The sequence below is a fragment of the Equus asinus genome, chromosome 24 (assembly GCF_041296235.1).
Source record: "Equus asinus isolate D_3611 breed Donkey chromosome 24, EquAss-T2T_v2, whole genome shotgun sequence".
In the NCBI taxonomy this organism is placed as follows: domain Eukaryota; kingdom Metazoa; phylum Chordata; class Mammalia; order Perissodactyla; family Equidae; genus Equus; species Equus asinus.
The window spans coordinates 23,748,603-23,774,762 of NC_091813.1; the positions used below are offsets into that span (position 1 = coordinate 23,748,603).

At 38.8% G+C, this 26,160-nt stretch overlaps 1 protein-coding gene across 9 annotated transcripts in view; it reads right to left on the reverse strand.

The window, feature by feature from the left end:
• CEP162 (centrosomal protein 162) overlaps positions 1-26,160 on the reverse strand; it is an 85,336-nt gene that overhangs the window by 36,987 nt on the left and 22,189 nt on the right. For 6 of the 9 annotated variants that reach the window (XR_006519213.2, XM_070496322.1, XM_044757236.2 and 3 more), the window contains 8 exons: positions 23,263-23,379; positions 17,318-17,512; positions 16,365-16,446; positions 12,053-12,335; positions 10,915-11,176; positions 3,351-3,484; positions 2,856-3,083; positions 2,182-2,322 (listed from right to left, as the gene is read on the reverse strand). Coding sequence is in view for 8 of the 9 variants with exons in the window: in XM_070496322.1 (XP_070352423.1) it covers positions 2,182-2,322; positions 2,856-3,083; positions 3,351-3,484; positions 10,915-11,176; positions 12,053-12,335; positions 16,365-16,446; positions 17,318-17,512; positions 23,263-23,379 (1,442 nt within the window). In the remaining variant the exon portion in view is untranslated. The remainder of the gene's footprint in view (positions 1-2,181; positions 2,323-2,855; positions 3,084-3,350; positions 3,485-10,914; positions 11,177-12,052; positions 12,336-16,364; positions 16,447-17,317; positions 17,513-23,262; positions 23,380-26,160) is intronic. The other 3 variants (XM_014838073.3, XM_044757234.2, XM_070496324.1) reach the window with 1 other exon arrangement.

Sequence of the window (26,160 nt, forward strand, 5' to 3'; positions counted from 1 at the left end):
CCATTGTCAATCTTCCTCTTTTTGCTTGAGGAAGATTGTCCCTGAGCTAACATCTATGCCAGTCTGCCTCTATTTTGTATGTGAGATGCTGCCACAGCATCTTGATGAGCAGTGTATAGGTTTGCGCCTGGGATCTAGGCCTGCAAACCCTGGGTTGTGGAAGCAGAGTGCACAAACTTAACCACCACGCCACTGGGCCAGCACCAAAACATTTTTAATTTAAATTGCTTCAGTTTTTGAGTAAGCAAAATCTTTTTCAAACTCTTTATATTCTTTTAGAAGAAAACCTTTCTATGAAAACAATTCCTTTCAAAATGCTCAAAATGCTTACTTGAAAAAAACAGTTGTGGGGCTAGCCAGGTGGTGTAGTGGCTAAGGTTGGTGCACTCTGCCTCGGCAGCCTGGGTTAGTGGGTTCAGATCCCGGGCGCAAACCTACACCACTCATCAAGCCATGCTGTGGCAACGACCCACACATAAAATAGAGGAAGACTGGCACAGATGTTAGCTCAGGGCCAATCTTCCTCAAGCAAAAAAACAGGGAGACTGGCAACAGAAGTTAGTTTAGAGATAATCTTCTTCACCAAAAAAAGAGTTGCAAAAAACTCCCAAAGCCAAAGAACCTAATGTCACAATAATGCACCACATTTCACAGGAGTAAGCTGGCGAGTGGCTGCAGGAATAACCACATCCTGAGTACATGGACCAGGGGCAGAAAGACCCAGCAGGCCTGTTTGCACTCTCTTTTTTCTGTTTTTTTCCTGGCTTCCCGTGGTGAGGTAGTTGGACGTAGCCACAATGGACATCTATGCTTGTCTTTGAAAGCTTCTGTGAGGAGGGAGTTAGAGACTGGGTGTTCGTGAAAGTGTAAGACAGGGCAGAGCAGAGACCAGACCCATTTCACTGTCAGGCTGGAGCTAAATGTGACTCAAACAGTGAGATCAGGGGGAGAAGGTACCAATCTGGGCTTAGGTACTGTGGCTTACTAACCTCTTTAAAATTGAGAAACTGATGAAAACCAAGGAGCTTCGAGGATCTAATGAAAACCAAGGACCGTCTCACTGTGTCTGGCCTAGTGCCTGGCAGATGGTCTGTGCTTAAACAGCTGCAGAACTAAGAAACTCAGAGAAATACATAAATATGTACATAAATACATAAATTTTGTGTTACTTTTGTGGGAGGGGGTAGTTATTAGCATACTTATGGGTCTGTGAAATGCTCCTTAAAACCCACACTCTATACAGCCAGATGAGAATGGTGGGTGAAGGGTTTGGAAGGGTGTCACAACTCTATGGCAGTGTGCCCTGCAAAATCAGTGCTGTTCCATTTGTAGTGGACACCATAATCACTGACGTGGCAATGCTTTCTCTGGACGTCCCTGGATGACAATATGTGTTACTGGCAGGCTCAATGCTTAGGGGATGGTTGTAAAAAGAGGACAAGGTAATGGAAGAGGAGGAAAGGGGAGGGAAGTGAGAAAAAAAGGGAGTGAGGGAGGACACTAAGATGAAATCTCCTGCTGGAGGTCACTGATCCTGTCCTGGCTGGCTGTCAGGTCAACATCAGCAAGATTCTATCACACGTTGCAAATGTCTGCTTTCTGCAGGACACACTGATTTTCTCTCATTTAATTCAAATTTTTTTCACTCCGAGGGCACTGGCCATTGATTTCAGATTCATATTTCTGAATATACCACCAAACTAGCCAATATTATCTACTGAATAGCATTATAGAAAACTAAAGAGAAAGAAGACAGTTTCTAAGGCACATGGCTATTAAAAATAATACGAAGCAACATTCATTAACTGGTTACTAGCGCCAGGCGCTGAGAGCTTGGTTTGCGCTGTCTTATTTTACTTCCACAATCATCTTGTGAGACACTATTATCATCATCCTCATCTCACAGATGCAGAAACTGGATTAGAGACATGATCCGCCCAAGGTCACAAAGCAGGTGGTGGAACTAACACAAAAACCAGATTCTTTGAATCCAGAACCCATGCTCTTAGCCAATTTAATTCTGCCATGAGAAATGTGCAGACTAGTCATATTATTACTTCTTCACATTTGCCAGAATTCCCATTACCAGTTAAATGAGCACAGAAATATTTTAACATGCCTTACTTTTACAATCAAAGGATCTCAAGAACAAACTTCGGCTGCGCTGAAGAATCACCCTACCTGTTGATATCCTTGAAGAAGCGTCTCTTGTTCTTGTATTTCTTTTTGGATTTGCTTCAATTTTTCTTCAGTGACAGGATCAGTTGTTTCTCCAAAATGTAACCACCTTTGTTTTTTGTTTGTTTCTTCAAAGCTATTTAACTTTGAGAAGATGCAGAGATTGTTTTATTTGGGGAAGGAAATGATGAAAGGAGGAAGAACAATAGAAAACTCAAAATGGACAGACCTAAAACCATCTTGTAACCACGCTAGAATGAACATAACACTGCTACGGCTCAATCATTCCTGATGCTCTACGCTGATGGTTCTGGTGATGGAAGTGACTCGGAAATGCTACACAGTATCACTCTCCGAATCCAGGCCTTCTATAGGAGTTCCTTCTGAAACTTTGTCTTCTTTGAAGGTCACTGTGAACTAAGGGAATTGTTTTAAAAAGGGGACTGCTAACAGTAGAAAGCTCTCAAAATGAGCCAATTTAAATTCTGCTATTTTCCCCCAGGGAGTTTGACTTAGGGTCTTCGTTAAGGAGGCACTCCGGGAACCACATTCAGGTTTTATAGAGCAAATACATCAAGCCAAACAGCTCCAGGAAAGAAGGATAACAATGCATTTAGCAGGGAGTACAAGTTCTTTTTCAATCAACAAAAGGAAAAATAGGACAGTGTGTCTAGTACCTTGGCTTGAAGAATATAATTGTCTTGACTCAGTTTGAAGAGTTCCTTTTCTTGTTGTCTCTTTAGTTCTTCCATCTTATCTTCCAACTCTCTCTCTTTTTCGGAGAACGTGACTTTAATTTGCTCAATTAGGGCTTGTGCACCCCTCCACTTTTCCTCTGCTTCCTCAACTCTTTTAAACATAATTAATTCTATCTCCTTGTTCCCACCATGACATCCTGAAGAACCCTTTTAAGGAAAAGCATTACTTCATTACAGCAGATTTACATAAATGATTCGAACACAGGTGGTTAAAAAAACCCAGAAAGAATAAAAATGACATGGTTAATAATGTTCTACTATATTCGAAAATAAGTGTTCAATAAGAGTGATTAAGCTATCACTCTTGAAGCAAGATAAATTTCATATACTATATTTCATTATGTACAATTTAGTTTTAATATGCTTTTACAACATAAAAACATTATGAATATTGTTTTGAAATTCAATACTTACATTGTGAAACTGAACACAGGAATCAGTTTCTGTGGGATCTTCAGGTTTCTCAGGAGTAGCCAGGCAGCTTCCAGTTTTGGGATCTGGTTTACCCAAAGCTGAAGACTTGATGAGTTTTGTTTCAGATAAGATTTCTAAATATTGTAAACAATGGATAAAAATGCAAAGAAAGTTGAATGTGTATTCAGCAATTCTGTAACACTAAGTATGAATACAATGGGAACACTAAGATAAAGGCTGATGTCTAACAGTAACACAGCAGCTTCTCTGCACTCAGAGCTGCTAACTATAATCAACATTCCCCTCAGTTTGACACGGAAGACAGACTGACCCAAGATGCATGTCTAATGATGAATGGAGCTAAGGGAATGGGAGGAGAATGTGGATTAGGATAATTTCAGGCTTTACTCCATCTTTTTTTTTTTTTCCAGGAAGATTGGCTGAGTTAACATTGTGCCCATCTTCCTCTCTTTCACATGTGGGATGCCTGCCTCGATAAGCGCTGCGTAGGTCTGCATCCAGCATCTGAAGTGGCGAACTCCAGGCCACCGAAGCAGAGTGCACAAACTCAACCACTAAGCCACCAGGCAGGCCCATGGGCTTGACTACTTTTAAATAAATTATTCTTTTAAATGGTCACAGCAATAACAAGTAAGAATATCTAAATGATGAACCAAAGAGCAGCTGATAACTTTATGAAGCATTTTAATTCAGATTAAGCGTGCTTTCAAAGCACACTTTTTATAAGTAGTGTATATCAAGATATTATAGTATTCAGTGGAACCATACAAATTGCAGGGAAATTTTATAACAGCTAGTCTGAGTTTGATTTAAAAAGTATAAAATTAACTGCTATAATATCCCGATAATATATATGAAATTAGAAAAAAATGTGATAACTGTATATTCTGGTCAAATTTTCAGTTTTTAAGGTAGCTTGTAAATCCACAACCAGTAGAAATAATTCTAAGGCCAATAAATTATTCAGTTAATAATAAAAAAACATTTAAGGGAAATACCTAGAAGATATCATGAGACCCATATTCAAATGTTTACAGGTTCTGAGCTGAATACTGAGTAAACGTTTATCTGATTGCCTTAGAGGTACAGGGAGAATTTGAAATTTCTATTTTCAATGTAATTTCTTCAAGATGCTAACTTTTTAAATGTAAAATCTACTTTCTCACTGAAAGTGAAATACATGGTTATTAAAGATTTGGAAAATACAGAAAAGTCAAAAGAAGAAACAAGTTACCAACAGTACCTCACCCAAAGGCTTCCTTTCAATCTTTTTTCCAGGCATGAGGTTTTCCTTATAGAGTAGTAACCATGTTTAATTGTTTGATGTAGAAGGTTTTCTGGAGAAATTTCTTACAACATTCATAAAGAAATCACTTGAGTCGCTGGAAGAGCAGACATCAATCCTTTCCAATCACTGGAGGGCCACTACGTGGCTGACGAATGGGGTATGCTCGGCTGACACTGATTTTCCCTAGGACATGGCAGCCAAGAGCGGCAGGCGGCTCCTGTTCCAGTTGCGGGCAGCCAGTGCTTTATGGCAGAATTCTCCCTTCCCGAGTTCTTAATTTTGATTTCTCTAAGTGATTATTTTCAATAAAGGTACATGGACAGTATCTTTTCCCTTTACACATGGTACAAAATTTACCTGGATATAAAATTCAAACATGAAAAGAGTGCAGAGTTTGGAATCCATGAGCCCTTCTTGAAAGAAAATTCAGTCAAATAAGAAACCAATCAAAACAATTTCAGAATGAAGCAGCTGTGGCTTAGGGACTGGTGTAGAGCATTCACTCCTCAAACGCTAAGGGGACTGCAGTTGCAGAGAAAATAGAATAAATGTATCCTGAACAAGTAAAAAGAAGCAAAAATGGGAAAGAGGCATGTTCTTCTCCCTTCCATCTACTCATCCACACTTCCTTCTCTCTGCTTAAGTACCCACAGAGTGAGAGGCCTGGAACGATGCTCACACAGCATGACGTCAGTTGTTTCTGTCTAAATTACTGTTTTCTTCTTTTTACTTTTCTGTATTTCTGAATTTAAATAATGAGTAACTATCCCTTTCATGGCAATAAAATTATTAGTCTAAAAATAAAAACAGAAAATATAGTCAAAGAAAAGGAAAACCACCACGTGGCAGGTACTGCTGACTGTCAATCTCCTCTTCCTCCTAGGGGCCGGCCAGGTGGCACAGCAGTTAAGTTCCCACATTCAGCTTCGGAGGCCCGGGATTCGCCGGTTCGGATTCTGGGTGCGGGCATGGCACTGCTTGGCAAAAGCCACGCTGTGGTAAGCGTCCCACATATAAAATAGAGGAAGATGGGCATGGATGTTAGCTCAAGGCCAGCCTTCCTCAGCAAAAAGAGGAGGATTGGCGGTAGATCTTAGTTCAGGGCTAATCTTCCTCAAAAAAAAAAAACAACAAAAAAACAAAACCAGAAACCTAATTCTGTCCCAGGCAGCAATGTGCTCAGTTAAAAATACTCAGCTCCTGGATTCCATGCAAATTGGGGGGGCTGCAAGATCAGTTCTGGCCAATAAGATGAAAGCAAAATTCTCCTACTTGGGGCTTCCAGGAAAGTATACTTTCCTGATTAAGATGCTGAGGATTTAACCAGCATGGCCCTTTAACCTTTCACCTTTCCTCATGACAGGGCCTGGAGGTCAAGCAGCCATCTTACGATGATGAAGACAAGTCACAGGCTTAGAATTGTGCAGCAGGAAAGAAGGGATCTGGTTCCTTGCACAGCTGCACCAGCTCTGAACTGCCGATCCCTGATCTCTTGGCTACATGAAAAAGAGAAGCCTTTTATGCGGGTAAGCCCCAGCTGCTGGGCTTCTGTTCCATCTTAACCAAGGTTGGTCCCAAGTGCATTCTTTAGACTTTCCGTACACTAACCTCCATCTCAGTCTACTTCTCGGAGAACCCAACCTGTGACAAGCACCAACCTTGGTAAAGGAATTACGGTTCTTCTGAATAAAACTAAAATTTCTCTGGGCAATTTTTCAATAAAAAGACTGAGATAAAAAATCATACTTAATAGATAGCCTAATGAGAAAAAGTAGCTCAGTATAAATATAGAAAGTCATAGTTTATCATACTTTAATATAAATTTTTGTGATGTGTTTTATTTTTATTTTGGTAGTCACAAATACTACAAAATTTTGAAATAGGGAAAAATACTTATAAAAATATTGTTGCCTTCATCTATCAACCTCTACATCACTCTCATTTCTATTCTACCCACTGTGACATTCCGTCTTCCTTCTTAGTAATTTCAATACAATCAGAGGTGGTCCTTTCAAGCCCCTGGCTTTTGGCTCCTAATACTCCTCTCCGCCTCAGCTCCTCACTCCACTGGCACCTCCAGGTCTTCTTCTATTACTAGGAGCACACAGTCTTAGGCATTTACTGTCTATCAATCCTGTCTCCCACCTCACACCCTCTGCGACCTGGATTCCAACAATCTTTTGACCCCAATGGGACTCTGTTGATCCTACCTGTTTCCTACTGTACCACACCCCTTGATTTCCTTTCTTCCTTCAAGAAACTTAAATTACTCAACGTAAATTCCACATGCATCATTAGCTCCCTTCTTGCTCTTCTCTCAGTTTACTGTACTCATTTGGCAAAAAATACTCCCCTTAGTGAATCCAATACAACCACCCAATGCCTACAATCATGCATCACAACATGGCCATGCACACACAGAGACACAAACACAAACACACACACACACACACACACACACTACCTTGTCTCAATTTAAATTCACGATTACTGAGTTCAAGTAGACTCTTCCTTCTGCTGGCAGTCTAACCCTCCTGGATGGCTATTTCACATCTTCTCTTCTCTCCTCCAACACCCCGCCCCATCCTCCCTGCCATCTAATGACACTGTTTTATTTCTCAGAGAAAACGGAAGCTGTCAGAAGAAATTATCCATTCTCTCACCACCTCTACCCACATACCAGTATCTGTACCCACATCCTCCCTGTTCCTATCTGCTTCCACAGATGAACTGTCCATGTTCCTATTTAAAGCCACCCTTCCATGTACACTAGCCCCCATCACAGCTCCTCTACTCAAGGACATTGCTCTAGCAATTCTTCACCCTGTTTCCAATGTGAATTTTTTCCTGTCTACTAAATCGTTCCAAAAAGCATAACATACTATTATTTATACTATTATTTCTCCCATTAAAAACAAACCAAAGTGAAACAAAAGGCTTCTCTTGACTCCACTTTCATGCCAGCTACTGCTCCATTTTTTCCCTGCCTTTTACACCCTTTTTCCCAGGATGGTCTATAACTTGAAGCATCCAATTCCACTCTTCCTGTTCCCACTCAATTTGCCTTTTACAGCCATGTATCCATGGAAACTGCACGTCCAATTTACTGATGACCTCCTCCTTGCTAAGCCCAAAGGTCAGTGGTCAGTCCTCAGCTTTCTTCCTCCCTCGGCAGCAACTGACAGAGCAGATGGATTCCCCTTTATACCCTTTCTTCACCTGACTTTCAGGCCCCCACTACTCAGGTTCCTCCAACCTCACTCCATCCTCTTTGCAGATTACTTTTCTTCTCCCTGACTTCCTAAGGTTAGCATGCCCAGGGGTGAGCCTTGGTTTGCTTTCTTCCTCTAGCTATGCTCACTCTTGATAATCCTTGTCAGTTTCATGGCTTAAAAGATCTCCCAAATGTTCTCTACAACCCATGTCTCCTTCTCGAATGCCACACTTTTAGATCTGCCTCCTTGCCATCTCCACTTGCATGTAGAACAGATATCTTAAAATTATCACCTCAACAACTGAACTCCTGACGCAAATCTACTCCATCACAGCGTTCCCCATTCCAGCTGGAGAGTAACTCCGTTGTTCCAGATGTTTCAGCCAAAAACTCATCCACAACTCCTCTTTCAAATCCAAAACCAATCTTTTGGATTTTTGGTTCTATCTCTAAATACATCCTTATCCAACCACTTCTTATTACCTCCACCGCCACCATCCTGGTTCCAGCCCTTTTAGCCTGGACCCCTAAAATCACCTTCCATCTGGTCTCTGTGCTTCTTCTGACGCCCCCTATGGTATGTGTATATATTTATATGTCTGTGATCTATGACATAGCAGCCAGAGAAATTGTCTAAAGGATAAGCCAGGTAAGGTCACTCCCATCTCAAAACTTTCCAGCAGCTCGCCTTTTTCACTCAGAGTAAAAGCCTAAGAAGTCTTTAAAATGCCCTAGAAAAACCTCTATGTGCCTGCCCTTTTGACTCGCTGATCTCATCTCCTGCCACCCACTTTGCTCACTCTGCTCTAGCCCTACAGGCTTCTACACTGTTCCCTGAACATGCCAGGTGTTCTTCCCAACTTTAGGACTTTTGCACTGGCTGTTTCATCTTTCCAGGATATGCTTCCCCTAGACATCCACAGAGCCAATTCCCTTACCTCCCACAAGTCTTTGTTCAAGCGGCTCCTTCTCAGTGAGGCCTACTCTGTCCGTCCTATTTAAAACTGTGACCTGCCGCACTCCACCACTGACACCCTTGCTCTACTTTTTATTTTTCCTTAGCATATAACATCATTTACTTATTATGCTTGTTGTTCAATGTCTGCCTCTCCTCATCGATGAAAGTTCCACAAAGATGGGGGAGGGGAGGTATCTTTGCCCACTCTGTTTACTGATGTATCCCAAGGGCCTCTAGTGCCTGGACCAAGGTAGGTGCTCGAAAAATATTTGTTAAATGAATGAATTCAGATAAAGTAAACTTCAAAAATGTTGGGGATTAATTTATCTAAAATAAACATAATAAGTAATATTAAAAACAAAATTTCAGGGCCTGGCCTGGTGGCTTAGTGGTTAAAGTTCCATGCGTTCCACTCCAGTGGCCTGGGTTCACAGGTTCGGGCCCTGGGTACAGACCTACCCCGCTCACCAGCCACACTGTGGAGGTGTCCCACATACCAAAAAATAGAGGAACACTGGCACAGATGTTAGGTCAGGGCTAACCTTCCTCAAGCAAAAAAAGAGGAGGATTGGGGCTGGCCCTGTGGCCAAGTGGTTAAGTTCACATGCTCTGCTTTGGCGGCCCAGGGTCTTGCCAGTTCAGATCCTGGGCATGGACATGGTACCACTCATCATGCCATGAGGAGGTGGCGTCCCACATAGCACAACCAGAAGGACCTACAACTAGAATATACAACTATGCTGGGGCGCTTTGGGGAGAAGAAAGGAAAAAAAAAAGAGGAGGATCGGCAACAGACATTAGCTGAGGGCAATCCTCCTCAGCAAAAAACCCTACAACACCAAAAACCAAAATTTCACTTTCCTGCTCCCAAAAGCACAGAATGAATACTCTTACAACATCAATGAAAAATTTTCACTCCTCTTGATAATTATAAAGTTGAGAAACATTCCAAGTGTTTTTTTCTTAATATTAAGCACTAGATCCAATAAGCAATTAATTATTAATAACAATGAGTAGATAACATCACAAGCAGATGTTCCACAGAAAAATGAGAAAATAAGAGAACACAAAAGACTTCTTAGGGGAAGGGATTAGAAGTTCCCAGGTGAAGAATAGGAGGAAAGGATGCTTGTATTAACCCCGGAGACTCCCACTCCTGCCTCGCCAGAATAAGCAGCCTACTGCTGTCCTCCTCCACTCTGCCAGACATCAGCCCCAGCCTTTCCAGCCTATGTGCACAGGCTGCTGCAGCAAACACACCCACAGAGACAGGAGGAGAGAGCCTGTAATGCCTCAAGAACTTCAAACAGAGTCAAAGTGGTCTTGGAAAGTTGTAGGGAAAGGCAAGGGAAGACACTTTAAACTAGAAACAAATTTTCCAACGAAGGTAGTTCTCCTCTGACAACTATCACCATCCAAAAATGGTGAAATTGGTCACCCATTCAATGTAATCACAAAGGGGAGGACAAATGCTTCTAGCTCCATTACTCTCCCTTCCCCACTGGAGTCTCAAGGCAGCAGAAATGTTGATCTGACTTGAACATTTCTATTTCTTCTAATAGCTTCATGGGCTTCTAACATTGATACAAATGACTTTCCTACTGTTAATATAAACAACTACATTAGGAAATCACCAACAGAGGCAGTGTGATATATAACAATATACATTAGGTCATACATAAAACATCCTGCCTCTCCAAGGCTACAATGAAAATAAGAGGACCCAGATAATCTCTACATCAACCTTCACTTGTAGGCTTCCACTTGCATTCTGAATTTCTAGCTCTTCTCTGGTCAACATTTCGGATATTACAAAGCCAACGACAGGAGGAGTGGTTTGACTCTCCTATCATATATTCACTTCCTATACTTTACGAATCTCATGAAAGCCTAGAACTAATGATGGAAAACCTCCTGCAAGGTGAATCTTTCAGAAATGGAATGTAGTACCTTAAGATTAATTTTTTTCTATGAATAAGGAAAGCTCAAAGAAGGAGAGGAGGAATCAGGGAAAGGAGAGAACAAGAAAAGCAAAATAAGACACTATATGCCCAGAATTCCATTAGGAAGAGTATATGATTACCTTTTTTCCTCACTTGACTTGAGGCGGGAATGGATCTCAAGTTTTTGCTTTTCATAATATCCTTTGAAGTTTTCTTTTCCAGAGTAGAAAGTGTCTTGAACGGTGAGCTGGATTTGCCGTAGCCTGAGCTCCTGACTGAAGCGTACAGTCCACTCTGGGGTTTTCTTTTAAGTAAAGGAGGTGCACTTCTGGCCTTCTTGTATGGCAGCTGTTTACCAAGCACAGCTCCTTCTTCTTCAGAACTGAGCTGAGATTTAAAAGTCTGTGCAGAACAAGTACACACTCTTTAGAACTTAAGTGAACTTCAGCTATGGCTGTAAATGAAGATTTAACAGATGGCAAAACCAGAGTGATGACTAAATAACATAGTTTGTAGACGGCAAACCACTACATTAAAGTTTTCCAAGTCTAATTCATCTACATTTTAGTATTTTGAAGCACATCTTCAAAGTTGGGAATAAAACAAAGCAAAATAAAACAAAAAACGCTTGCCAGAAAGCAAGATGCATAATTACTAGAGTGAACATGGAGAGGAGAAGGGAAGAACATACTTGAAAGGACACAAAATCTTTTTTTCTCCTTCAGATTTCTCAAGATAAAAATTTATTGATACCTTGTCTTATTCCATAAATAATTGGAGCTGGTTTATGGCAAGCACATAATTCCAAATTGTAAAATAAAAATTGAAGATTGGGATCACAAAAACTATGAATCAAAATAGATCAAGAAAAGAGGAAAAAGGAACAGCAAAATATAAGTTTCTCAACAATTGCTAATAGCATTTATATAAAATGTCAACTTACGTATTTTTGCAAGAAAGACTGAATAAAAAGCACTAGAATGATGAATAAACTTTATTTTCTTATACTACTCAAATTCTGGACTATGTTTACTAAAAAAATGAAAAATGTAAAGAATGCCTTCTAAAAGAAAGCTAATGCTAGAATGGTATTTTTGAATTTGGGGACTGCAGGGTGTTGTAATAAATATTTGTCACAAATACCCAGGATTTATGTGGAGGTTAGCATGCAAAAATTCCCACTAGCTTAAGAAGTACATGCTTATCAACAGTACTTATATAACTTTATATAACTTCATTTATCAATAAGTCAAATTAACGTAAATTATAAACACTTACTTTCTTTATTTTGTCATCCTGCGGTAATAATGAAGGACCAACAGACAGTTTTTTCCTTAAAATATCAAGGTACATTTTATCCACTTGTTCTTCTGTAGCATTTACTCTTGGACAGCTATTTTCTATACCTTCATTTGTTGTCTTTTGTAAAACCACATTCTCTTCATTTTTATCAAAAAACTGGTTTACATTTCGTGGCTCTTGAGACATAACATTTGGATTCATCTTAAGGGTTAAAGGGCTTACAAATTCAGTGTCTTTACTATCAGCCAGTTTCTTATAGCTATAAAACAAAACAGAACACAGAGAATAAACCTTATCTGACACCTCAAATATAAATTTTAACATAAATATACACACACTATATATATATATATATATTTATTTACCTTTTATTTATTTATTTATTTAATATAAGAGATTACATGGCTCACCCTGAGGCTTACTTCAAAGGAAAGCCAAACAAGACTGAGATTACATTTGTCTAAGAAAAAATAAAATACGAATTTCTAAATAAACCTTTGTAATATATCTCTTATCCATAACATCTTATGAAGTCAACATGCATTTAAGGCAGAAAAAAACATTTTATACATTTCTAGAAAGAACTAAAGAAGTAATCACAATTTATGACAATGAGATATAGAACATAAGTATTAAAAAGCAAAAATTTCATCACAGTATAAGAAAAATTTTAAAGTAAAACAGAAAAATCATTAAATTTTGAAATAAAATAATTTCTGTGGTTTTAAACACTTAAATGCAATCTAACATTTCAAAGCATTAGATTTCAAAAATATGGGAAATCTCCCTTAAGGAAATGTTCTAAATGTGGTTAAACATCAGCATATTATGGGAGCTTCAGAAATACGGATATCATTATTTCCAACTACTTAATCATGGTCAATTAGGTCATTTAATTTTGTAATTTATAAAACAAAAGGAAAGTTTTAGAGGCTACCATTTTCATATAAGGTAGACTGGTTTCTCAGTAACTGTTAGAAGCTTCTAAAGTAGATGGAATCATCAGAATATATAATAGTTCCTTCCTTCTTCATGGTAGCAGAACCTGGTTAGATGCTCATTGAAACCGTTTCCTGCTCCTGCTGTGTACCAGCTAAACTACCTTTCCTTGTCACCTTGCATTTAGATGGGGTGAATTAGTTCTGTAGAATGTGAATGCTATGGTGACAAGAACCTAACACATGTGTCATTGGCTCAGTGGTTGGGTTTCGGGTGGCAAGGAAACTGAAACTAGACACTGGAGAGGTGGCAACCCATGTTTTATGGTGGCAAAACATTTGCTAAACTGTCACCCACAAGAGTTTATCGACAGACCACATGCCTACTGAGTCTGGGGCACTAAGAGAAATGGCCAGAGAGACAGGGAGTCTTTAAGTGCTGGCTACTACTGGCTACTTTTGACAAGATATTATAACAAAGAGATGAGCTCAAGATAGAAGGGGCCAGTTTGTAAGAAGAAATCAAAGGGAAGAGAGAGAAATTAGAAAGTCAGGGCCTCTTGGGTCCTCTCTCTGTGTGTAGACTCAAATACTAAGATCTGGCATTAAAAAATGCTATGAAAAAGCAAGATTTCATGCGAGTTTTCAGTTGAAAAGAATGAGTCAGTCCCTTGGCAAAGATCATATTAAAAGTGTCATCGTCACACTTAAGGTTATTGTTCTCTAGATTATCCAGACAACTGCAATTAAATTGAGAGAAAAAACCCAGAGGAATAAGGAAGCAAAGGCATAAAGCAGATTTAAAGCCTGTGTTCAGCAAAGAACTTTAAGTGTAGTTACTGTCACATGGGACTGACTCGAACCAGATAGATCAGAAGCCTACTAAACTTTTTAAAGGAACTATAATGCCAAAGAAACTACAACATATTTTTTTTAAAAAGCCAGTGAGTGGGAGTGTTAAAACCACCTAAAGGCAGAAAGTGGACTGAGAAAGGAGTACATCCTCCAAGATGGGCATACCCCCCGCCAAAAACCCACTTCAGCTCTGGCCAAGGGTGATAAAATACAAGACAAGTCCTCTAAGAAGTAGCACCAGGAGCTATGTGGAACGATATATCTATAAGGCAGTTCCTTCCTAAGAGCAGAATAATGGCCTAATTAAGGAAAATCCCTCGGTGCAAGGTGGGGAGTCTTTAAAAGGTCTTTGCAGTGGATTTCAAACTTGCATCACCGATTGTGGTATTTTCCTTATACTTCTCCTTTCTGAATGCGAGTATTTGTTGCAGTTCCACCATTACATACTTGCTGGCGGTGAGGAACCATATAACTTGTCTTTTTAATTCATTGATTAGTAGACAATGAGGAGCCACATTCAAAGCTGATGGAGAGGACCACGCTTCATCTGGAAATCCCGGCCTTTCAGATGGATACAGGCCTGAACGGGACTTTGCGCTGTTTGCTTTGGGGAGGGGGTGAGTGGGTCTTTGTATGAAGAAGAATGAAATGGATATTCGGCTATTAGAAGGGTAGATTCTGGTAGAGAGTGGCTAGATGCTACCCAACTCATTTATTTTTCTTTCTGGGCCCACAGACAACCACACTTCCCAGCCCTCTTGGATCTCGTTAGCTACACGTGCTGGTTCTTACCACAGAATGTGAGCTGAAGCGATGTAATACTTCTGCGTTGAGGCAGTTAAGAGAAAGTATGTTAAACCATCTTTTTTTTCCTTATCAACTGGTTAGCAGAGACCCTCCCACCCCCACTGCCACACATGGATTATCATGTGAGCAAGAAATAAATTTGTGATGACGTTAAGCTACGAAAATTTCAAGAATCATCTGTTACACCAACTAGGATCATTTACCCAACACTTTACTAAAGAGTTTTTGGATATATGTATTAGTTTAGACTACTGATATTTCTATAATTACTGTTATGCCTTTAATGCAAGTATACTTATTTTCAGCTTTTAAACACAAATGTAAAAATCTATATTTTAGAATTCATGACTAAAATGGTTCCACCTATGCCAACAAAGACACAAGATGTAGTAGAAGACCTCTTCAGTAACACTAAGATAGCCCCAAACAGTAACGACAAGTGAACACAATCTGCTCTTTAAAAATAATAACTAGCACTACAGACCAGTGGATGAATACTAGACTTAGCATTCAAGTAGATGGGTTTTAGTGTCAGCGTCACTGAATCATTTTTGTTGAACTAGTACAAATGCAGAAAGAAGGCCAAGGAATCACTGGAAGTGGATTTACACAATGAGGATGTGGTACAAGAAGGGGCTCAAGATGTGTCTGTTGTAAACATAAATGGATGAATGAATGCACGAATGGATGATAGGCTTTTCACAGAAATATTTCATGGACATCAAAGATCTAACCATGTAAGTGGTTAATAAGCACATGGACTTCCTGTGTGCCCTGGTTATAGCTATACGACCTTGGGCAATTTATTTAACCTCTTTAAGGCTCAGTTTTCTTACCTATGAAATGGGGATAATAATGGAATATGCATCATGGAGTTGCTATAAGATTGAATGAAATAGTGTATGTAAAAGAACTTTGTACAGTACCTGGCCTACAGTAAGCATGTGATAAAATGTTAGCTGTTATCATTATCTTCATCATCATCATCAGCTGATTCTTGTAAGAGCTCCCCCACTAAATTGAGTTCACCTCAGATTCATCACTTGAACCATGTGGATAAAGATGCCTGTCCTACTTGTTACGAGGATCACAAGAGATAATGGATGTGACTCTAAATGCTACAGAAATGCAAAGTTGTCTTATGACAAGGTTATTGTGATGTGCTACTCCGTGTGTTGGAGAATGACAGTGAGGCCCCACAAGCTTCCACTAAAATGTACTGGAGCTGGATTATTTTCACAAAGCCCATTTCTCTTGTGACCAAAGAACTCACTCTGAGAGATGATGGCCAGTCTGTGACTAAGTGTAAAACTAACTGGTTAAGAAAGAAGCAAATCCATGACTCATATAGAACAAAATTCACGTTCTCTCTCACCATTGGAATCAACTGTCCCCAAGCTATTTAAAGCTGAGGGGATTGTATTTTCCATTGAAAAGCTTTAAGACTACCTAATGACAGCAACCTTTTTAATAACACCCATTTTTTTTTAGCATTAAAAGAATTTTGATGAACTAATTGAGTAAGTGCTAATATCAAAAGATGAGAGCAGTGACTCACAGGCAGACTCATACAAGCTACCCACTAATCCTTCACCAGGAAGGATTACGTAGAACACACGAGTCTACAAGTTTCCAGTGACAAAAAGAATAAACAAACAACCCACACAACCCATTCCAAAACCTCATACCTGACAGGCTGTAAATCAAAACCACTGACCCGAAAGGAATCGATTCTGATAGGTTTCATCAGTTCTTCCACGGTGGGCAGATCTAAGAGGGGAAAAAAGTTAAAACAGTCACCAAAAACCTTAGGTAAATTGTTTAACTTAAAGTCTAACACAATCAAAATTAGGTTTTCTCTGATTGACATAGGTAACAAAATGGCATATACAATAAACCCGGATTCCCACTAAACACTTGCTTACCAAGAAAACCTCCTGTGATATTTATATTTGAAATATATATCTATATATTAGCTGTATAGATACATCTCATACATGTGTATGTGTGTATTCACAGACACACACACAGACACACACATTTGCTAATTATGTATTTAGTTGATCCCAAAATGCTGTTCTCTATTTAAAAAGTAACTTCAATAGGTGTACATGGAAAAGAGTAAAAAATATGAAAACACTTAAGTGATGCCTTTTTTTGTTATTTTTGGTTTTTTTTTTTTGAGGAAGATTAGCCCTGAGTTAACTACTGCCAATCCTCCTCTTTTTGCTGAGGAAGACTGGCCCTGAGCTAACATCCGTGCCCATCTTCCTCTACTTTATACGTGGGATGCCTACCACAGCATGGCTTTTTGCCAAGCAGTGCCATGTCCGCACCCAGGATCCGAACTGGCAGACCCCAGGCCACCGAGAAGCGGCATTTGCAAACTTAACCACTGCGCCACTGGGCAGGCCCCTTAAGTGATGTCTTAATATGGTCAAAGCATACTGGAGGAGGAAGTGAAATTTTATCCCATGTTTAGCTCTAACTTTATAGTTAAACCAATGATTCCCAGATTTCATTTGAACAAACTCTTTAAAAAAAATTCAGAGATTGAGAAACAAGCATTACAGCAAATTGTATTTAAATTACACTAAAATGAACACTGTTCAGAGAGAGTCTCAAGTAAATAAGCTGTTACCAGATTCCGTAGTAGAGATGTTTTTAGAGGACTCTTCATTTTCTTGAGGAGGATCTTTCACTGAGCTCTTGCTATTTTCTACTGCATTTCTCTCAGTTCTTTGTTCATCTGCATCTCCCAAAGAATGAGCTATATGATGATAAGCCTGATGTAGAGCTTCAATGTCACTATTGCTTTGTCCATAAGAAACACCTGCTGACATAAATGTACTCTCCAGTATAATTATACAAACACATGAGAAATATAAAACACTAATACCACCCCTTAGTCTGTTAGGAATGGTGAACAAGGCTGTAGGACAATAGGGACATTACAAAGATAGGGTTAAATACAAACATAGGTAACACATAGCTATAGCCTACCAGCATGAAATCAGAGGAGGCCTCAATAACTCTTTTCAGCAAGCTGAGATGTGTCCTGATGTGGTAACTGTAAAATCTGTCTCCACTAGTTATTGCCTTCTTTCCCCGCTACCCCTGATTAAACTCTCTGCATTGGATAAGACTATTCCTAAATTTCCCAAACTGACACAACCACTTCAAGGACTGTCTCTCCCTCACCACTACCACTCTCTCTCTCTCCCTCTCTCTGCTCACCTGAGCCACCAAGCATCTTGCAGCCTGCGTTTCTTCAACTGAAAGTCACTCCTCTAACTTTGCAATCCAGTATGTGTCCCCACATCCTGCTAAAGCTGCTATAATCAAAAGCAATTTCCTAATGGCCAACTCCAGCTGTCTTCACTTTTCTTCAACACTGTGAGACACTTAACACTGTCCTCTTGCTGGGAACCATTTCTTCCGCATCCCTTCTTCTCCTTGTTTTTCCCACCATTCTAACGGCTACTTCCCCATCTCTCATGGTAAATGGTTCACCTCAGGGCTCCATCTTTAGCCCTCTTTTTTAAACCTCTCACTTATTTATTTTTTTGGCCTAATTTCATCAAGACCCTTAGCTCCAGGTATTACCCATATGCTCATGACTCCCAAATCTATGTCTTTTGTCCTTATCTATTTTCTGAATATTAAACTCTCTAACAGACATTTAGATTGTTCTATAAGTAAATCACATCTAACATATCCCCAACTGTATTCATTTTTATTATTATATTATTATAACAACAAAACTTGTTCTATCTACCAGATTTTTATTTTAACTAATGGCATCACTATGCACCCAGTCATCCAAAATAGAAAACCTGATGTCATTATTCCTTCTTCCTTTCCATTAATTTCCTCCTCCTGCCACCAACGGATAAATAAATCCCGGAAAAAAGAATTCAAAGAAACTTAGACAACAATGATCTAAGATTTTTATGAGTATTTTCTTACTCACTTTGTAACTTTATTACTAACAGTGGAATTTTCAAAATTAAAGAATAAAGGAGTCATAGAAGAGTGGAAAAAAAAGAGAAATAGGGTGACGTTTCTTCTTCTCTTGATATCCATGATTAAGTAATTAATGCTTAAAAGTAAAGTGGTACATACACACTCATCTCCCTCTCTATAAACTGCACGTTGTACAATTCCAAGGGGCTATTCTCAACTCTAAAGATAAGAGGTAGTCAAGTGACCCATATAAGACTGTGTAAGAACGCCTTACATGGGATATCTTTCTATCTCATGCTTCAGGTCACCACTGCTATTTGGAGCATGCCCAATAACTAACAGCTTAGCTTAAATAAATTAAAAATGAAAAAGTCGGGGAGAGGCCGGCCCCGTGGCTTAGTGGTGAAGTTTGTACACTCCACTTTGGCAGGCCAGGATTTGTCAGTTTGGATCCTAGGTATGGACCTACATACTGCTCATCAAGCCATGCTGTGGCAGCATCCCACATAGAAGAACTAGAAGGACTTACAACTAGGATATACGACTATGTACTGGGGCTTTGGGAGAAAAAAAAAAAAGAGAAAGATTGGCAACAGATGTTGGCTCAGGGTCAATCTTCCTCACCAAAAAAAGCATACTTAAAAAAAAAGTGGAGGATTCTAACTAACCATTAGAATCACTACAGTTATAAGGCAGAGATTTTCCAACAGGACTTGGAGAAAAAGATCTTGCCTGTTAAGGTTGACAAATAGAAATGGCAAGCAATAGGATATATTGGAGTATATGAGGAAGCCATTTGGTGTAAACCTAATTCGGCCTGGCCTAGTTTTTCCAAAAGGGCCTGACCGAGGCCATTGAGCATGCATTGTATATCTGCTTTAGACATTCCCTATGGCAAGAACAAAGGCCCTTGAGGTGAAGGTGCAACTTCCCTCCCCCTCCCAACGTTGGCATTTCCTTAAGTATTAAGCATCTTTCCCTAGGCTAGAAACTGACTGCTGCGCTTGCCTGTGACCGCCCAGCTCGAGACAACAGACTTGCTTCCTGCTACACCTGCCAGGATAGCAGACCCCCTACCTGCTGTTTCCATCAATCGCTGTGCTGATAGAGCAGTCTCATGACTACTGTAAAAGGGACATTTCAACCCTATGTGAAACGTCCTGTTTGGGGGTACATAACCACTCTGTACACCTCACTTCTTTGGTGCCCTTTCTTCCTTTGGGAAGAAAGGCCCTGGACCATGGTCCTCACACTTCAGCTCAGAATAAACTCTCCCAAATTTTCATGTATAGATTGGTTATGGATTATTTTCGTTGACAAGGTAAACCTAACACTCCTCTAACTTATCCATGACTGAGGAAAAGGATTAATCTTATGAAGGAAAAAGGCACATGGCATTTTCTCTTCTCTGTGGAAATACCAGGATGCTTAAGTATCTGCTGAGTTATAAAGAAATGACCCCAATGGTAAACAGCTGTACTGAATGTGCATACCTAATTTACCAGGTGTGAGGTGTCACAACAAAGGTGCCAGGCTTTAAAGCAACAGCAGAGCAAACATGCAGAAAAACAAATGACCTGAATGTTAGAAATTAGAAATGGAGGACAGAGAGGTATTAGGGGCTGCTCAGAAAACAGAGCAGGGGAAAGGTACTTTTCCCCTAACTTGAGTCACTAAGTCAAGTGACATTAAAATTCCAGGGTCATAAAAGTTAACTTTTACCAAGCATTTTTTTTTTCTTTTTTTTTGCTGAGGAAGGTTAGCCCTGAGCTAAGACCTGTGCCAATCTTCCTCTATTTTACACATGGGTTGCCGCCACAGCATGGCCAGTGAGTGGTATAGGTCTGCCTCCAGTATCTGAACCTGCAAACCCAGGCCACTGAAGGAGAACACGTTCAACTTAACCACTATGCCATGGGGCTGGCCCCTTGGCAAGCATTTTATGGAAAGAAAAGTAAAGGGCTGATTTCTCTGCTTTTATATTAAAAAGAGTACTCTATGTAGTTATTTTATATATTACTATAGTCAAAAGCTCCCTAAATTTTTCCACTTTAGAAAGCTGAGAAGTGTCAGATCCTACTTGGCAAAGGCAAGAGTCTAGCTGTGGAGCAACACTGTCATCCTGTGACGGCTGCAGTCATGCAGCCTCAGCTCAGAAGGGTACTTGCCTGTGAGACAAATGGAAACAAGCAAAAGGCTACATCTGGCCTGGTGTTACGAAAACCTCTTTGTTATAGTTACCAATCTTTTTACTACAATAAAGCACAAAGAATTTCACAAATAATATTATTAAAAAAGATCTTTGACAACATATCACCTAATCTGAGCCTGCTTAATACTGGAACAAACATGGTAACACAAAACAAGAACACTCCACTGATCTTTTCAGTTCTTACACCAAGTTCAGATGCTGATTTGAAGATTTTCAAGAGTATTTTTGAATTTCTAGGTAAACAATACCCCACAGCCAATAAGCATTTATACCGTGTCCCTTCAGGTTCTTTACTATAACTTGGACTGTTAACAGAGAGTTAATTACGTACTATTACTATTGTACTATGTAATATTAACCACAGAGTTGCTATTGCTTGTTGAATCTCAATGTGCCAGGCACTAGACATTGCCTCAGGTGACCATCGCAAGGTCTTGTTTTAAAGAGGAGGAAACAGGCTTAGGAGCATTAACTGCCCAGTGTCACCCAGCTGATAACGGGCACGGCTGGGAAGACAAATTACAGTCTACATGACAATCAGTTCATACTCTACTATCTGACAGTAACTGATTCATCAAAATATTTCAGAGTCAAGAACATTTAAGAAATAACACGAGAAAACTCTAACTTTATATAACTGCTTGGATCATCTTAGTAGAATTTTTACTTTCAGCAATATTTTCTTATTTTGGAATTTTTCTTATAAACTACAGCAGTGGTTTTTCATACTGTATTTTATAAAATCAGAGTGTTTCAGAGAAAATTATGGGTTCCACAAATGTTTGATTGAAACTTCATCTTAAATCGTGCTATAAAACTTATAATAGATAACTAAATAATACAAACTTATAAACTTGCAAACTTATAATATAAAAGCACAATAGGAGTTAATCTGCACACTCAAATGTGCCACTTACGGAAGTGTAATACTCTGAAGCTCATCAGAGTGCTAACTTTTGCCTGCTGCTTTGTTTTCAGGCATATCTTAGAATACAGTTTCTCTGGCCATCCTGCACATATATGAATTTCCTATAATGTGTCATGGATGAGCAAAGCTGTGGCTCCACATGAGTCTTTTAAAAGAATTCACGTCTGCTTACTGAAAACCAGTGGCGCCACTATCACGGCACATGTGCGATGTGTACTTAGACAAGCAGCAGTAAGACATGAACGTGTGCCGGCACACGCTTTCATCATGATGGAACACTCAGCTGGATAACCGCCAGAAAGTGAGTAACACGTCTTGATGGGAAAATTCTGTTCTAACTTTTTGACTTTTATATTTATATTTTAATATGGAAGTGGATGAAACAAGTCAGGATGGTGGTGGTGACTCCTGGAACAGCAGTGATCATAAATAAGAGATCTGAGTGGACTTCATGGTTTGGGTCGAGTTTTGTTTTTTGATCTGGTTGCTGGTTACATGGGTTCTTCAGTATTTGCAAATTCATCAATTTGCACAATTATGATACACGAACTTTTCCATAGGCATACTATACTTCAGTAAAAAAGCAAAGCAAAAAGAAATAAAAAACAAAAATAAAATGCAAGCAGATGTTTAGAGTTGGTGAGTAATTTATCATTTCCATTGCTGTTTTTTCCAAGTGTCTGCATTGGTTTAACTGACAATACTGGTCAACTAAGACCAACAAGCTGATTAACAAGTTCCCATTTGCAACTATTTATGTGGTAAATCAAGAATATTTTTATATTTTACAACAAAAACAAAATATACAAACACATTGGAAGTCTGAAGGTGATATGAGAATATAAGAAATATCTATAACTTCTGATTTCAAAAGACCATTATTGCTCTAACTGTAGAAGTAAATGTTACAAATGTAAACATTTATATTTATACCAATAAAATACCATTTTTATCTATATAGAGAGTACAACATAAGATTTCACTCGGAGATAAGGATTCCACCGGGTTAAAAATGTTTTAAAAGGCAGTGTCTTAAAGACCTTTACACCCTTTAGTAAAGTCTACGTGGTCCTAGGCATTTCAGAATTTGGGCATGTGATCTAGCTTTTTCCCGCCTGGAGGCAAGTATGGAAAAGCACCGTAAGACCTAAGTCTCATTTCTCCTTCACATGGCAAATTTAACTGAATACTCTGGAGGGGACAAAAAATTAGTTAATATTCACCTAGCATGCTCCACTTTGTATCAACAGCATTTCTTCACTTATTAATAAGTATTTATTTAAGAACACATTTTACTTGGTCTACTAACATTGTCACCATTAACAAGTTCAGATTATTTAAGTTAAATATGGTAGAAAAGGAAAGCTTTAAAATTTTATTGTCAGTATAGTTATTATACATATTTTTCCCTAGAAATAAAGTCAATTAGTCATAAAACATTACATAATTAGAGAACAGTGAGTTTTTCAAACATTTTTACCTGTTCCTGTCATTTCATGATCAGTCCCTTCCGGCAGGGCCTGTGGCTTAGTTGCTGCTCCATCCTGTTCATCAAGGTTGACCTCTGCAACAGACTCTAACGAATCAAGCAGCACGACTGGAACAACGTAACAGAAAAGATATGAGGATGTAGAGATATTTTTATGGTTCCTTTAATTTAAGAAAATATCTTAATCATATGCAACCCATATAAAAGCAAATGTTTATTATATATATATTTTATATATGTTGTATAATACATATTCAGTAAATAATAAAATTATCTATAACAAGCATGATCTTCTTCTTACATGCAAGAGAGTAGGCTTACATCAACACACATATCTGTGCTTATACAGGCCTAACGTATCTTTATAGGTGGAGGGCAAAGGGCCTGAGAAAATAACAAAATTGAATATTATTTTTTCCCCCAACTTTATTGAGGTATAGTTGACAATTAAAATTGTATACATTTAAGGTGTACACTTGAAGATTTGACATATGCATACATTGTGAAATATTCACCACGATCAAGCAAATGAACACACATCACCTTGCATAGTTACCTTTTTTTGGGTGTGTGGTGAGAACACTTAAGAACTCCCCTCTTAGCAAATTTCAAGTACACAACATACTTTTGTTAATATAGTCACACTGTTGTACACTAGACTTCCAGAACTTATGTATCTTGCATAACTGAAACTTTGTACCCTTAACCAACATCTCCCCATATCCCACCCTCCCAGCCTCTGGTAACCGTCATTCTAATCTACGTTTCTATAAATTTGACATTTTTAGATTCTACATGTAAGTGAGATCATGCAGTATTTGCCTTTCTGCATCTGGCTTTTTCACTCTATGCCCTCCACGTTCATCTATGTTGTTGCAAATGGCAAAATTTCCTTCTTTTTTAAGGCTGAATAATACATATATATTTGGATAAAGCCCACATATATATTCATACACACCACATTTTCTTGATCCATTCATCTGTTGACAGACATTTAGATTGTGTCCCTATTTTGGCTATTGGGAATAATGCCAAAATGAACATGGGAATACAGATATCTCTTAAGAGATATATATCCAGAAGTGGAATTGCTGGATAGTAAGACAGTTCTATTTTAAAGTTTTTTAGTAACCTCCACACTGTTTTTCATAGTGACTGTAGCAGTTTACATTTCCACCAACAGTGCAGAAGGGTTCCCTTTTGTCCAAATCCTTGCCAACACTTGTTTTCCTTCCTCTTTGTGATAAGAGTCAGTCTAACAAGTACGAAGTGATATCTCATTGTGGTTTTGACTTGCTTTTCATTGATGATTAGTGAAGTTGAACATCTTTTCATATACCTTCTGCCCATTTGTATGTCTTCTTTGTAAAATGTCTATTCAGGTCCTGTGCCCATTTTTTAATTGGGTTATTTGCTTTTCGCTATTGAGTTGCATGAGTTCCTTATATATTTAGGATATTAATACCTTAACAGACATATAGTTTAAAAATATTTTCTCCCATTCTGTAGGCTGCCTTCTCACTCCATTGTTCCTTTTACTATGCAGAAGCTTTTTAGTTTGATGTAATCCCATTTGTCTATTTTTGCTTTTGTTGCCTATGCTTTTGGGGTCATATCAAATAAATCATTGCCTAGGGCAATGTCAAGAAGGTTTTTTCCTGTTTTCTTCTGGTAGTTTTACAGTTTCAGGTCTTAAAAGTTTTTAATCCATTCTGAGTTGACTTTTGTACATGATGTGAGATAAGGGTCCAATTTCATTCTTCTGCACGTGGCTATCCAGTTTTGCAAACATCATTTACTGAAGAGATTATTCTTTCCCCACTTTATATTCTTGGCACCCTTGCTGAAGATCAGTTGACCACACATGCATGGATTTATTTCTGGGTTCTCTATTCTGTTCTATTGGTCTATATGTGTTTTTATGCCAATACCATACTATTTTGATTACTGTGGCTTTTCAATATATTTTTGAAACCAGGGAGTGTGATGCTTCCAGTCTTTTTCTTCTTGCTCCACACTGCCTTGGCTATTTGGGGTCTTTTGTAATTCCCTATGAATTTTAGGATTGTTTTATCTGTTTCTGTAGAGAATGCCACTGGGATTTTGATAGGGACTGCACAGCAGATCTGCAGGTTGTAGATCCATACTTTGAATAGGATGACATTTAAAAAACAGGAATTCCTCCAATTCATGAACATAGGATGCCTTTCCATTAATCAGTCTTCTTTAATTTCCTTCCTCAGTGTTTTATAATTTTCAACGTGCAAGTCTTTCACCTCTTTGGTTAGGTTTATTCCCGTGCACTTCACTCTTTTTGTTGCTATTGTGAATGGGATTGTTTTTCTTGATTTCCTTTTCAGATAGTTTGTTGTTTGTATATAGAAACAAGATTGATTTTTGCATGCTGGCTTTGTATCCTGCAACTATGATGAATTTGTTTACTAGTTCTAACAGTTTTCTGCTGTGTCTTTAGGGTTTTCTGCACGTATGATCATCGCATCTGCAAACAGAGATAATTTTACTTCTTCCTTTCTGATCTGGATGCCTTCTCCTTCTTTTTCTTGTCTAAACGCCCTGGCTAGGACCTCCAGTACTATGTTGAATAGAAGTGGGAGCTCGGGCACCCTTGCCGTGTACCGGATCTCAGAAGGAAAGCTCTGTTTTTCCCCGTTGATTATTATGTTAGTTGTGGGCCTGTCATATATGGCCTTTGTGTTAAGGGAAGTTCTATTTTGTTGAAAGTTTTAATTATGAACGAATGGTGAACTTTATCAAACGCTTTTTCTGTGTATATTAAGATGATCATCTGGCTTTTTATTTTGTTAACCCATTTTATCACGCTGACCGATCTGCATATGTCGAACCATCCTTGCGTCGCAGGGATAAATC